This window comes from Leucopleurus acutus (genome assembly GCF_964270905.1).
Source record: "Leucopleurus acutus genome assembly, chromosome: 10".
In the NCBI taxonomy this organism is placed as follows: domain Eukaryota; kingdom Metazoa; phylum Chordata; class Mammalia; order Artiodactyla; family Delphinidae; genus Leucopleurus; species Leucopleurus acutus.
Window position 1 is genome coordinate 43,516,151 of NC_139153.1, and position 14,755 is coordinate 43,530,905.

The 14,755-nt window shown below is 45.7% G+C and overlaps 1 protein-coding gene across 7 annotated transcripts in view; it reads right to left on the bottom strand.

Annotated features, from left to right (window-relative positions):
* SCN5A (sodium voltage-gated channel alpha subunit 5) overlaps positions 1 to 14,755 on the bottom strand; it is a gene marked incomplete at both ends in the record, with an annotated part of 85,611 nt that overhangs the window by 21,630 nt on the left and 49,226 nt on the right. For 3 of the 7 annotated variants that reach the window (XM_082848749.1, XM_082848751.1, XM_082848752.1), the window contains 4 exons: positions 8,567 to 8,721; positions 9,635 to 9,755; positions 12,420 to 12,578; positions 14,027 to 14,467. In XM_082848749.1, the coding sequence (XP_082704875.1) occupies positions 8,567 to 8,721; positions 9,635 to 9,755; positions 12,420 to 12,578; positions 14,027 to 14,467 (876 nt within the window). Of the gene's footprint in view, positions 1 to 8,566; positions 8,722 to 9,634; positions 9,756 to 12,419; positions 12,582 to 14,026; positions 14,468 to 14,755 lie in introns of all 7 variants that reach the window. The other 4 variants (XM_082848747.1, XM_082848750.1, XM_082848748.1 and 1 more) reach the window with 2 other exon arrangements.

The following is a 14,755-nucleotide window of genomic DNA, read 5'->3' on the forward strand; positions in this document are numbered from 1 at the left end:
TTATAGCAATACAATCTTACCTCAGGAAACAAGAAAAATCACAAATAAACAACCTAATCTTCACCTAAAGCAACTACAGAAGAACAAACAAAACCCAAAGTTAGTAGAAGGAAAGAAATCATACAGATCAGAACAGAAATAAAACAGAAACAAAGAAAACAGTAGAAAAGATCAATGAAACTAAAACCTGGTTCTTTGAAAAGATAAACAAAATTGATAAACCTTTAGCCAGGTTTCATCAAGGGAAAAAAAGAGAGAAGACTCAAATCAATAAAATTGGGAATGAAAAAAAAAAGAGAAGTTACAGTCGACACCACAGAAATACAAAGGATCATAAGAGACTACTACAAGCAACTATATGGCAATAAAATGGACAACCTGGAAAAAGTGGACAAATTCTTAGAAAGGTACAATCTTCCAAGACTGAACCAGAAAGAAATAGAAAATGTGAACAGACCAATCACAAGTAATGAAATTGGGGCTTCCCTGGTGGTGCAGTGGTTGAGAGTCCGCCTGCTGATGCAGGGGACATGGGTTTGTGCCCCAGTCCAGGAGGATCCCACATGCCGCGGAGCGGCTGGGCCCGTGAGCCATGGCCGCTGAGCCTGCGGGTCCGGAGCCTGTGGTCCGCAGCCGGAGAGGCCACAGTAGTGAGGGGCCCACGTACTGCAAAAAAAAAAAAAAAACTTCCAACAAACAAAAGTCCAGGACCAGATGGCTTCACAGGTGAATTCTATCAAACATTTAGAGAATAATTAACACCTATACTGCTGAGACTACCTCAAACAATTGCAGAGGATAACATTCCCCAACTCATTCTATGAGGCCACCATTACCCTGATACCAAAAACATATAAAGATACCACAAAAAAAGAAAATTACAAGCCAATATCACTGGCGAACATAGATACAAAAATCCTCAACAAAATACTAGCAAAGCAAATCCAACAATATATTAAAAGGATCATACCCCATGATCAAGTGGGATTTATCCCAGGGATGCAAGGATTTTTCAATATCCACAAATCAATCAGTGTGATACACCACATCAACAAATTGAAGAATAAAAACCATATGATCATCTCAACAGATGCAGAAAACACTTTTGACAAAATTCAACACCCATGTATGATAAAAACTCTCCAGAACATGGGCATAGAGGGAACCTACTCAACATAATAAAGTACATATATGACAAGTCCACAGCTAACATCATACTCAGTGCTGAAAAGCTGAAACATTCCCTCTAAGATCAGGAACGAGGCAAGGATGTCTACTCTTGCCACTTTTATTCAACATAGTTTTGGAAGTCCTAGATACAGCAATCAAAGAAGAAAAAGAAATAAAAGGAAATCAAAGTGGAAAAGGAGACGTAAAACTGTTACTGTTTGCCGATGACATGATACTATACATAGAAAATCCTAAAAATGCTACCAGAAAAGTACTAGAGCTCACCAGTGAATTTGGTAAAGTTGCAGGATATAAAATTAATATGCAGAAATCGGTTGCATTTCTATACACCAACAATGAAAGATCAGAAAGAGAAATTAAGGAAACAATCCCCTTTACTATCATCTCAAAAAGAATAAAATACCTAAGAATAAACCTACCTAAGGAGGCAAAAGACCTGTACTCCAAAAACTATAAGACACTGATGAAAGAAATCGAAGATGACACAAACAGATGGAAAGATATACCATGTCCTTGGATTGGAAGAATCAATATTGTCAAAATGACCATACCACCCAAGGTAATCTACAGATTTAATGTAATCCTTATGAAATTACCAATGTTATTTATTGAAGAACTAGAAAATTTTTTAAAAATTTGTATAGAAACACAAAAGATGCTGAATAGCCAAAGCAATTTTGAGAAATAAAAACGAAGCTGGAGGAATCAGACTCCCTGACTTCAGACTATACTACAAAGCTACAGTAATCAAAACAGTATGGTACTGGCACACACAAAAAAATATAGATCAATGGAACAGGATAGAAAGCCCAGAAATAAGCCCACCTGCAGTCAATTAATCTAAGACAAAGAAGGCAATACTATACAATGGAGAAAAGACAGTCTCTTCAATAAGTGGTGATGGGAAAACTGGACAGCTACATGTAAAAGAATGAAATTATAACATTCTCTAACAAACACCATACACAAAAGTAAACTCAAAGTGGATTAAAGACCTAAATGTTAGACCAGATACTATAAACTCTTAAAAGAAAACATAGGCAGAACAATCTTTGACATAAATTGCAACAATATCTTTCTGGATCCACCTTCTAGAGTAATGAAAATAAAAACAAACAAATGGGACCTAATTATACTCAAAAGCTTTTGCACAGCAAAGGAAACCATAAACAAAACAAAAAAGGTAACCCACAAAATTGGAGAAAATATTTGCAAACAAAGTGACCAATAATGGATTAATCTCTAAAATACACAAACAGCTCATGCAGCTCAGTATCAAAAAAATAAACTCCCCAATCAAAAATGGGCAGAAGATCTAAATAGACACTTTTCCAAAGAAGACATACAGATGGCAAAATGCACACGAAAGGATGCTCAACATTACTAAATATTAGGAAATGCAAATCAAGACTACAATAAGGTATCACCTCACACCAGTCAGAATGGCCATCATCAAAATGTCTACGAACAGTAAGTACTGGAGAGGGTGTGGAGAAAAGGGAACCCCCCTACATTGTTGGTGGGAATGTAAATTGGTATAACCACTATGGAGAACAGTATGGAGGTTCCTTAAAAAGTAAAAATAGAACTACCATATGATCCAGCAATCCCACTCCTGGGCATATATCTGGAGAAAACCATAATTCAAAAGGATGCATGCACCCCAGTGTTCATTGCAGCACTATTTACAACAGCCAACACATGGAAGCAACCTAAATGTCCATCAACAGAGGAATGAATAAAGAAGATGTGATACATATATACAATGGAATATTACTCAGCCATAAAAAAGAATGAAATAATGCCATTGCAGCAACATGGATGGACCTGGAGATTATCATAGTGAGTGAAATCAGACAGAGAAAGACAAATATCATATGATATCACTTATATGTGGAATCTAAAAAAAATGATATAAATGAACATATTTACAAAATAGAAACAGACTCACAGACATGAAAAAACAAACTTATGGTTGCCAAAGGGGAAAGGTTGTGGGGGGGAGGGATAAATTAGGAGTTTGGGATTGATATATACACACTACTATATATAAAATAGATAATCAACAAGGGCCTATTGTATAGCACAGGGAACTCTACTCAATATTCTGTAATAACCTATATGGGAAAAGAATCTGAAGAAGAATAGATATATGTATATTTATAACTGAATCACTTTGCTGTATATCTGAAATGAACACAACATTGTAAAGCAACTATACTCCAATATAGCATAAAAATTTAATTAAAAAAAGACTATAGGGACTTCCCTGGTGGTCCAGTGGGTAAGACTCTGTGCTCCCAGTGCAGGGGGCCTGGGTTGGATCCCTGGTCCAGGAACTAGATCCTGAATGCATACCATAACTAAGAGTCTGCATGTTGCAACTAAGAATCCATGTGCCGCATCTGAGAAGTCTGCGTGCCGCAACTAAAGATCCCGCATGCCACAACAAAGATCCTGCGTGCCACACCTAAGATCCGGTGCAGCAAAAAATAAAGAATGAATGAATGAATAAATAAATAAAAATTTTTAATGTATAAAAAAATACTACAAAAAATTTTTAAATGAGGTACATATGAAAAAAAATGAAAAGAAAAAAGCAAAAAGAAAGCCCTTGCCTATTCCAAGGATAGAAAAAAAATGACCTTCCTTTTCCTTTTCCTTCCTTCCTTCCTTCTTTCCTTCTTTCCTCCCTCCCTCCCTTCCTTCCTTCCTTTCTCATTTCATTGTTTTATATTACAATTTTTTAAATCTAATATATTTTGGTTGGAGCAAATATATATTTTAATTTTCTTTCAGAGTGACTAGTCAAGTGTCCTAACACTTTATTAAAGAATCCACACAGTAGAAGTCAACACTATCATCTACCACATTTCTATATTTGCTTAAATGTATTTCCACCCTCGGTGTGGTTCTACTGCTGTCTTGGTCTATTTCTGAATTAGTGTCATATGAATTTTCCTGGCCATTTTTCATAATATTTAAGACAAACTTAAGCAATGTTTTGTCAAATTCCCTTTAAAATGTTAGAAATTTATTACTGCCTTGAGTTTAATAACTCATTAGCTTTAGGAACTAATACAGTCTTTCTGCCCAAGACAAGAGTATATTTATAGTATGTTTATCTGTTTGTCTTCTTTTACACTCTTGTTAGGCAAGTTTAATAGTTTTCTTCATGTACCTCTTATACATTCCATGTTATATTCATTCCCAATTATTTTATGGCTACAATGCCTGGCATGTAAGGACTATTGGAGAAATGTTACTTGTGACTAAGTGGTTTCTGTTAGTATAAAACAACAGCAACAATTATTTGTACATTTGTTTTATAACTGGTCATATAATATTTTTAATAGGTTTTAAAATTTTTCTAAGCAATCACTATCTACAAGTAATGATATATTTCTATTATTTTAAACTCATTTTACACTTGAATATATTAACTTAAATTCTTCTGTTTTTCTGATTTTTATACTGTATGTTTAATTTTCTTGATTAATTGCACTGGCTAGTACTTCAAGATTATTATTAAATAATGAAAAACAGCTAAAAGGTAGTTAAATCATCCTTTTCTTATTCCTGACTTTAATAAAAATGTTTCTAGTGCTTTACTACTAATGATGATGGAAAAAGTTAATTTGAAAGTAAGTTTTTCATTAAGCAAAGGAAATATATTTTATTTCTATTCTTACCAAAGTTTTAAAAATCAGGCATTCATTGAGACAATTATATGGTTTTTCTTTGTCTGACTCATATAAATAGATTTCCTAGTAGGGCATCGTTCTGACTTTTTAGGATATACCTAGCTATGACTCATTTAGTCTTTCAAATATTTTACTGGATCCTATTTGCATGTATTTTAAGAATTTTGCATCACTATTCACTAGTATAGAGTATGAAAACTGGTCTGTGGTTTTACTTCTGGTATACTTAAGGTTTTAAAAATCAGCACTATTTAGCTTTCATAAAAAGAATTTGTAGGTTTTCCATCTTTTTTCATACCCTAGAAGATTTTAAATAGGACTGAAATTATTTTCTTCCTTGAAAATATGAAAGAATCCACTCTTGGAGATGTAAGAGATTAGACCTAGTGGTTTATTTGATTGTTTTAATTTTTGAAGGAATCAGCTTTGGAAATTTTATCAGATTTACTATTTATTTTCTAATTCATTAATTTGTGTTTTTATTTTATTAATTATTCCCTTGCTTTATTTAAAAAAATTTTTTTACATTTGTTTATTTATTTATTTATTTTTGGCTGTGTTGGGTCTTCATTGCTGCACGAGGGGTTTTCTCTAGTTGCGGTGAGCTGGGGGCTACTCTTGTGGTGTGCAGGCCTCTTACTGTGGTGGCTTCTCTGTTGCTGAGCACAGGCTCTAGGCACGTGGGCTTCAGTAGTTGTGGCACATGGGCTCAGTAGTTGTCGCTCGGGGGTTCTAGAGCACAGGCTCAGTAGTTGTGGTGCACGGGCTTCGTTGCTCCATGGCATGTGGGATCTTCCTGGACCAGGGCTCGAACCCGTGTCCCTTGCATTGGCAGGCAGTTTCTTAACCACTGCACCACCAGGGAAGTCCCTCCTTTGCTTTCTTTAAGATTAATTTGTTGTTGTATTTCTAATTTCTTGAGTTAATGAATTTATTCTTTCTATTTAATAATGAAAATGGTTAAGTCTATTAATTTTACTCATTACAGCTTTGGCTGCATCCCACATGCAGTATTACTGACACTGTTATTTTCTAGTTTCTTTCCCCCTCTCCCAAGTCGAAGTTTTTTCTATACCTCTATTTTTCCGTTCTTATTTTTCTAGATTTCATGTGGACAAAACTGGTTGAACTGTAACCTTTGATTTATGACACACTGTCATCTTTAGTCCATGAATAGTCTCTATTTATTTGCTTACTTATTAATATAATGAACACCCATGAACCCACCATGAAACTATTTTCTGTTTGATCCAAAGTTTAAGAATAACTTTTATATTTTTAAGGGTTTGTTTTTAATCTTTCTATTTTTGCTACACTTAGCAGTCTTATTATCTGTAAAACAGTGCCTATTTCACAGGGTTATTATGAGAATTAAATGTATTAATGTTTGTAAAATGTTACAATAGGGCCTGGCACATAGTCAGTACTATTTAAGTGTTAGCTATTATTTTTATTATGTTAGATCAAATTTATTAACTATACATATTTTTTACATATCTCATTGTCTTGTTCTTTCTACTTGATTTGTCAAGCGCTAATATAAGTGTGGTGAAATCTCACTGTACTACTGCACTGTTGCCACTTTTTTTCTGATTTTGCTTTGTATAAGTGCTATGAAATCCCAAGCAAATATATTCATAATAGTTGTATTTTTATTATAGGTTGGACCCTCTTTGTTTTATCTCAGTTTTTACCTTGAATTCAACCTTGTTTAACATTAACAAACAAAAACACTCTGATTTTTGTTGTCATTGTTTGCATTTGTCTGCTATATCTTATTCCTTTCCTCCTATTTCTGCGTCACAGTGTTTCAGATTTGTCATTTGAGAACACATAGCTGAAAATTTTTTTCTTCAGTCCATTTAGAGTCCCTTTCTTTTAAAAGATGAATTTTATCCAGTTACATTTATTATTAAAACACATGCTTGATCTTGCCTTTGCCATATTGTTTCCTGATTTAATGCTTCCTTGTTCCTTTTTTCCCCCTATCTTTTGCTGTAAAATCTCTGTGTTCTTAAAAAATTTTTCCCTTCAGCAATTTCAAAGTGATACATACTCTGCTTTCTGTTAAACAAGTTTATAACTTTAAATAACACACTCTGACTTCTTTTTCTCTGTATATCATTGATGGTTTTTTTTTTTTTTTTACAGTGCTTGGCTCTCTACCCTGATGAGATTCACCATTTGCTTGCCAAAACTCCTCCTCACTTATGCTAGGCTGAGCTTTTCCTCCACAGCCCAGACTAAATGGCTCTGGCTGCCCTTGTTTGTGGCTGTTTAAAAACAAAACTCGTTAACATATTGTCAAATCCTCCTTCTCTGAAGCCTACAGAGATTTGGCTCTAGCTGCTGATGGTAAAACAGCATGTAGCCTGCAAGCCATGGCTCCAGGCCCACTCTGGAACAGGGGCAGGGCAGTACAGGGTGGGATGGGAGGCCCAGAGGTTTAGAAGTGATAGCTGCAATGTCTCCCCATGGCCTGCCCCGACAGGAGGCAGCATGTGCTGGAGGCAAACAGCCTGGGATCAGAGTTGCCCCTCCCTCTCTATAGTCTAAAGCATTCCTTGTTAGTTGCTCACCCATGGGGTTCTAAACTCCTCAACAATATCAGGTGCTTGCTCCCTCTGGGCTAGGAAAGTTTCTGTTTGTTCTGATCACCCTTCTCTCTGCCCACCAGCACCTTTCACAACCCTCTCCAGGGCTGCTCCATCTCCTAGAAGGGCTCTGAGAGATGAGTAAGGTACTTGGGAACCAGATAGGGCATCCCTGGAGTGCCTCACTGCTCCTCCCGGCCTCACCAAACCTCCCTATTTTCCATAGTCCAGTTCCATCTGCTTCCTCCAGGGAGTCTTCCTGATTGCTCCAGTTCCCCCTGACCTCCCATCACCCTGAGTCATCTACTCCATTCTTACTCAACTCTCTCTCGAGCTGATATCTGACTATCTCAAACCTGCTGAATCTGATTTCTCCAACTAGACTGGGAGCCCCTGAGGCCAGAGCCAGAGTCTCTTCCTCCTGTTGCTCCTCCACGGCTCACAGGACCAGTAGATACAAGGAGAGCTTAGTAAAGATCTATTGAACAAATGGAAAGTCAAGACAAAGGACTCGGAATCTGACTCTCTTGGCTCAAATGCCACAACTGCTGCTTGTAAGTGGTGGGGCTTTGGGTGAGTTACTTAATGTTTCTACAAAGGGTTGCTATGGGGATTAAATGTGATAATGCGTGAACTACATAGCTTGGCCTCTAGCCCTAGAAGACATGGAATGAGTGGAGCTACCAGTGTAATATCAGCCTGCATTGTTAATTGCATTGAACCAGTCTGACGGAGTGTCTGACACTGTGTGCAGGTGGGTGTGTCACCAGGGCTTGGGTGTAGGTGACTGGTGACCTGCGACCTATGCCAGCTGTGCACTGTGATCTGGGCAAATCACTTCCCTTTGTGGAACAAGGAGGCCTGGAGAGATGACCTCTGTGAGCCCTTTCTGCTCTGACCTCCATATGTGCTGTGCGTGTTGACAGTTTATGAGTTGGTCCTGATCTGGGGCCCTGGGGGAATGCATTTTCAACAGAGGCTCCGCCCCAGTTTCTGACCTGGTTTTCCAGCTGGAGATCTCCTTTCTCTACCTCCCCTCCTCCTCCATACCTCCCTGCCCAATCCCCAGGAGGGTACCAGCGCTCCACTGCTGAGCAGGATCATGAAGATGATGAACGTCTCGAACCAGCTGTGCTCCACAATGCGGTAGCAGGTCTTGCGCAGCCTCCACCAGACCTTCCCTGGGGCCTGCGTGGTGTCCACGGTGCAGCAGGGACAGCGCTGGACACAGCCTTTGGGGGAGGGAGAGGAGTCAGACCCAGTCCAGGGCCTGCAAATGCCCACATCTGATGGCAGAAAGTTGAATGGTTGAAAGAATGACTGAAAGAGGTTACAATGATGGGTAATGAACTGGGTAACATGGTGGGTGGGGCCATGGCAGGGGGTGGGTGGCAGGGAGGGGTGACTTTGAGTGCCGCCCTCAGGAGCCCACACTCAGCAGGTACCCTGTGGATAAGCTGGATGGACTAGGCAACCAGTAAGTAGATGAAGGGCCTGGCAGTTCTGGGCAGGGGCAAGGCTGGGGTTGGGATGAGCTCCAGCTTGCCCTGTGCTCATCTAGGAAACTCTCCCCCTGGGGGAATGTACCAGAACCCCCTGGGGTGCTGTGTCCCTGGTCTTTCTCCATGTTTGCAGTTTCTGAGCCTTAGGAAGGGCAGACTCCTCACTGATAGCCCCAAATGATGTGCCACATGGAGGGCAAACCCTCATCTTATCCCCAGCGGCCCTCCGAATATACCATGGATTCATAAAAGCTCTAGATTCCAATCACCAGCACAGCCACATGCCACACCCACCTTGAATATTTACAGAGGGCCTATTATATACCAGGTGCCGTGCCAGGGCCTGAGGGAACAGGGGGAATTAGATCCAGTCCTTGCCGCTGTGGAGACACCTGGTCATGCTACCGTCCCACACACGCAGCCGACCCACAGCGGCCCAGCCCAGCACGTCACGGGCACACTTGCCATGACTCATGTCACAGGCAGGTGGAGGGGCCCCCAGGGTCTCGAAGAATGGGGGGAAAATGGCAGGCACCCAGGTCAGAGTGGGGTGTGACATGGCCCTCTACCCCCAGGAGCTGCAGGTCCTCCTGCCCCGGTGGGCAGGGCTGAGGCTGGGCCAGAGGCCCATCCAGGGCAGTACCTTTAGTGAAGCAGTCCTCTGGATCCTTGACGTCCTCTCCGAGGTCGGGGATCTGCTCCAGGAGGTCAACAGTGTTGGTCATGTCTGCTGTGCTCCCCTCAGAGTAACTGTTCTCATGTGTCTGTGGGCAGGACCGTGGGGTAGGGTGGGTGAGGGCATGAGTGTGGGCTGTGTAGCAGCCTCCAGCCTCAGGCCCAGAGTCTGGGGGAGCCTGGGGCTCCCAGAGTGGAGGTGCCCAGACTATCCTCCATTGCACACCTGGGGAATCTGAGCCCGGGTGGATGGGAACCTCCCACGAAGGTCACCTAGCCTGGACCTTAGGGCTCCTGAGTTTGTGATTCTGGTCTACTGGTATCTAGGGCAGGGTACAGGGCGTCGGGGAAGGGTTCTGGGAAAACCCTGGGAATGGGGAAGGCATCCAGGTGGAAGTAAAACAGACATGGGGTGCAACAGGGACACACACTGGGACACGGACACAGAGTGGCAGCTCGGCACACACAGAGGAAACAGGCATGCCACACCCAGAACAGAGTCAGAGCCAGGATCATGGGCACGCACAGGTACCAGGTCAGACATGCAAAGAACAGGCCAGCAACCCAGCCCACATTTCTCACTCAATTCATGTGGGTGCTGGTGTGATGCACAGAGCCTGGAACAAGAGCGAGAAGGTGCTGGAAGCTTTCCTGCCCGGCTGTGCAGGGTTCTGCTGCCCTGATCCCACATAACTTGATTATAGAGAGGTGTGTGCAGGTGCTGTTATGAGTGTCTGTGTGTGTCACATGTGGGGTGCCAGTGTATAGGGGTGTTGTAGTTCTGCCCACTTCCCCTCTTTGGGCCAGTGCACCCATCTCCAGCTGCCATGAATACTGTTTAGCCAGCCCCTTCTCCAGAAAAGTGTCTTTAGCCAGGGACCTGCAATCCCTGGAAATGGCTTGGTGGTTACATCGAAGCCAGGGGTAGCTGACGCCTAGTGACTGACTGATATGGAGGACACCAAGCTGAGGCTGGAATTCAGCCATGCCATCTGGAGCTGCTTCTTTTGCCTCATCCTGCTTCTCTCACTTCCTTATGGGTCTCTCCTGAGGGCACTCCCTCAACGAAACATCAGCACAGGAAGCCAGGCTCCAGCTCTGCTTCTAGGAGCCCACCTTAATGATAAGTATGGTGGGGAAGGGGGTTCTGTAAAGGAAGGGCAGCCTTCATTTGCTTCAGATCACGTCTACATTCCCCAGCGCAACTGGCCAGCCTCATGCCACTCAAGCTCCACTCCACTTAGGGGCGAGCTGGTTTGAGTTCTTGGGCAGCCTCTGCTCTCAAAGTTGCCTTCTTTTCCCTTCCTTCCACTACTCACTCCACCGCTGTCTCAAAGTCCTCTTTAACCTTGAGGTTTGCGATAAGGAAGGGCTGGATCCTGGTGAGAATGCAGAGAGTGCTCCTGGGTGCAGGGTGGTCTCCCGTGGCTTTGAGGGTCATGTCCTTCTCCCAGCTTCGTTGAGCGGCACTGAGCTGGGAGAGGCACAGTCAGAGGTCTTCGTGCAGCTTTTCTTTTCAGACACTGGAGCTGTCACGTGGGAGGACAAGTTCTCAGAATCCCGCTGCAGATGGGATGAGGTGTCCTTCGCCCAGGAAAGCCCCAGCCCACCTCATTCTCCCTCGTTCCCACCGTGACCTGATTTGAAGAGGTGATGAAGTTACAAAACTCGTTCAAAGGTCAACATTCTAGTACAGGAGCCTCTTCTGTCCGTGATCTTCTGCTCCTCCTATGTCTTCCTATTCCCACAAGCCTTGGTGTGTCAGATTCTCCAGGGGGAGAAGTGTGACCTGTACAGTCAGGATGATGATTCCACCAGGCCCTCGTGCTTACAAACTGGCCATGATCACAAAGCCTCCAATGGGCCCATCTCACGTAAGCAACAAGGCAAAGGAGAAATATCCTGTTGGAGCAAGTCACAGCTGCCGGGATGAGGACCGAGGTCAGGCAGCAGTTCAAGGGCCCCTGAGTGCTGTCTCTGAACATATGACCTCCATCTTCCTTGGTGCTTGGCAGAGCCGAGGTGGGGTGTAGTCAGCTGTGCCACAGTCCAGTTAGCTCAGGGGTTGCAAACTCAAATGTTTACAGGGCCAGGTAGGTGATGGAATGAGGGCAGGCAGGTGGGAACTGGCAAACCAGAGCACTCCAGCCGGTGTCAAGGAGGCGGCGGTTACCACTTGTCTCCAGCAGGGCGGCTCTTCTTGCAACTTTTGTTTTTCAAGAGAAACCAGAAATGCAGATGTTTTTACACAAAAGCTTCTGGGTTTTAAATGTTGGTAGCAAATTCAAATTAAAACCCTTTTGTGTCCCAAAGCCCTCCAGCAGGCCTTGTGTTTGCTGCCTCTGCTTTTCTCCAGGTGAGAAGCAGCTGGTGGCTTGTGTGCCAAGAACTTGTTCTCAGAGCTCCCACAGCCCCCTGGGATGGGCTGATTCACAGGACAAACATGTGCCAACAGGACCAAAGCACAGGAACCGAGTGAGGAGGGGGTGAACAAGCAGAAGTTTGGGGTTAGTCCTGCATCGTGGTCCTGAGGGGCTGCTTCCAGAAATTCCCCATGGCTCTGGTCCCCAAGCCGTGTCTCCCCTAACAGGACAGGGCTGCCCATGCCCCGCTCCGCAGACGGGTCTCCCACACTGGCTGTGACGGTGGCTGTGGTTCCCAGCAGCAAATGCAGGCCTGTGCCCAGGGACTCTCACGGCCTCTAGTCCCAGCAGCAGTGCCCCACCGGCTTCAGGGACAAAGGTGTGCATTACCTCACTGCACCCTGGGGCTGGGGCCTCTGTTCTCTGCTGCTGCCGCAAGTCTGCCTGAGCTGCACTGGCCTCGGCCCCAGAGGAGGTGGTCTCTGACACCTGGCTCCAGCACCTGGGCTCCGGGAGGGCCTCTGGGCTGCCAGACATAGGCTGGGATTCCTGCTGAAGAGACCCCCCCAGCCCATGAGCTACCAGGTCGGAGTATTTCTAGGACCCTGGCTCTGCTTCAGGTCCTGCCCATGCAGCGGGGCACTGCCTCCTGCCCTCTTCATGAGGTCTCATCTCACTGAAGACCCCTCCCTCGGCCGTCCTGAGGCTGAAGGAGGCTCCTGATAGGTTCGGGCAAAGGGCCTAAGGCTAGACAAATCTCCCTCTCCTCCCACTCCTTGAAGGGTACAGCTGGGCTATGATGCCCAGCTCCCAGATGCTGGCAACTCTACTTAGGAAGGACATGCTGACTTTTCCCAGGAGTTCTCATGGCACCCCAGCTTGCTTGCGTGCCCGCACGTGTGAGTGCGCGCGCACACGCACATGCACGCGCGCACACACACACACACACACTGGCCCCAGGGAGCCAGGGCCAAAAGGCTCAAGAGAAGGAAAGGAGGAGGAAAAGGAGAGGCAGGCGGAATTCCACTCCTGTGCTGGGAATGTCCTGGAGCTAATTGGAAGCTGTGGTCCTGGCAACGCCAACGCTCCCCCTCCCCCAACCGACACTGTGGCTGTCCTGCAGCCCGACTGAAAGGGCAGAAGCTGGCCTCTGGGACCACAGGGAGGCAGGAGGATGTGGAATCAAGCCTGGAGCCTCAGATCAAATTCCATGCAAGGGAACAGCTGCTCTTCTCAGCCAGACCCACCCAGTGCAGGCCCTGAGGAAGCGGCCAGGATGGGCCCAACGAAACAGAGAGAACCAGTCCTCGCTGTTTGACCTGAGACCTATAGGGAGAAGCCATCTAAGCCTAGCTCAGGCCATGAGAAAACTGAGGGAGCTGGGGTGGCGGTGAGGGGTACCATTCCGTTTGTCCAGACTCTAGTCCTAAGTGTTAAAAATAACAGGTTGGGAGATAAGATAGTGCTGTCTCTGACACCTGCCATCTTAGGGATGCTTATTTTTAAATCTCAGAATTAGCCCTGGGCCTGGGAGGAGGGGAAGGGGCAGTGGGGAGGTCTGGAGGCCACATTCCTCCCTCACCAAGACATTCCACCTTGTTAGTCCTGGAGGTGACAAGGTCAGGGCAGGGTCTGGGGGCCAGGTGTCCTAGCTCTGTCCTAGACGCATGAGGAACTCCTAGCAAGTCTCTCTCTTCTCTCTCTTGCTGTGCTTCAGTTTCCCTTTCTGTACAATTAGCTGCCCGTGACCAGCCAGGGGATGAATGATGGACAGCAGTCCCTCCCAAGATGCCCTCCTGGGCTGGGCTGGGCTGGGCTGGGGAGAGAGGGTTGAGAGCTGGTTTCAGCATGCCTCCATGAGGCTGGTTTTTGGGGGATGGCCTGTCTTCTCCCTCCAGGCCACACCTGCTGGGGCAGATGCTCTGAGTGAGGCTGGGTCCCCTGGACAGTAGGTGCTGCACACACGGTGCGGGGCTGGGATGTGGGATGGGGCTCACCTGCTTGCTGGACTCTTCCTCTGTGCTCAGGCTGTTCTCCTCATCCTCCTCTTGGTCATCCGTGTCTGACTCGGCCACGGCGATGGGCACACACACGGGCTCCGGATCCCCGGGTGTGCCCTGGCCTGGCCGTTGGCCTTCCTCAAACCGTGTCTCCTTGTGGGCTGGCAGCGCCTTCTCTGTCTCTGAGGGTGGTGGGGGGCTGGAGGTGGTGATGCAGCCGGGCAGCTGGCCCTGGGTGGCGAGGGCTGCAGGCTTCTGAGCCCGCCGCTGCAGAAGCCCACAGCAGAAGTCCCAGGTGGTCCGCTTGAGGAAGCGCAGGCCCCGCTGGATGCGGGCCAGGGCCAGCTGGAGGTTGTTCATCTCCCCGTCCTCGTCAGGGGCTGTGAGGTTGTCTGCACTGAAGGAGCTGAGCAGCAAAGCCAGGAAGAGGTTCAGGACCTGTGGAGATAATGCCGTGCCCTGCGTGCTCAGCCTCGGGGCTATGATGAGCACTGCCAGAGGCAGACAGCTCGAGGCTTAAGCCCTGGGCCCTAGGCTCTCATCCTAACCCCCCATACTCCTGAATATAGAGAGTTTGGCTATAAAAGGAAAGACAAATTCTCATCCTGAGGTAGGCGATAGGCCCAGGCTGAGCAGCTGCAGCTGGTCTCCTGCTGATGCTTCAGTTGGGATACCAGCGGGAGCATTGGGCCCTGATTGGGTGTGTTCTCATGGATTTCCTGGCCT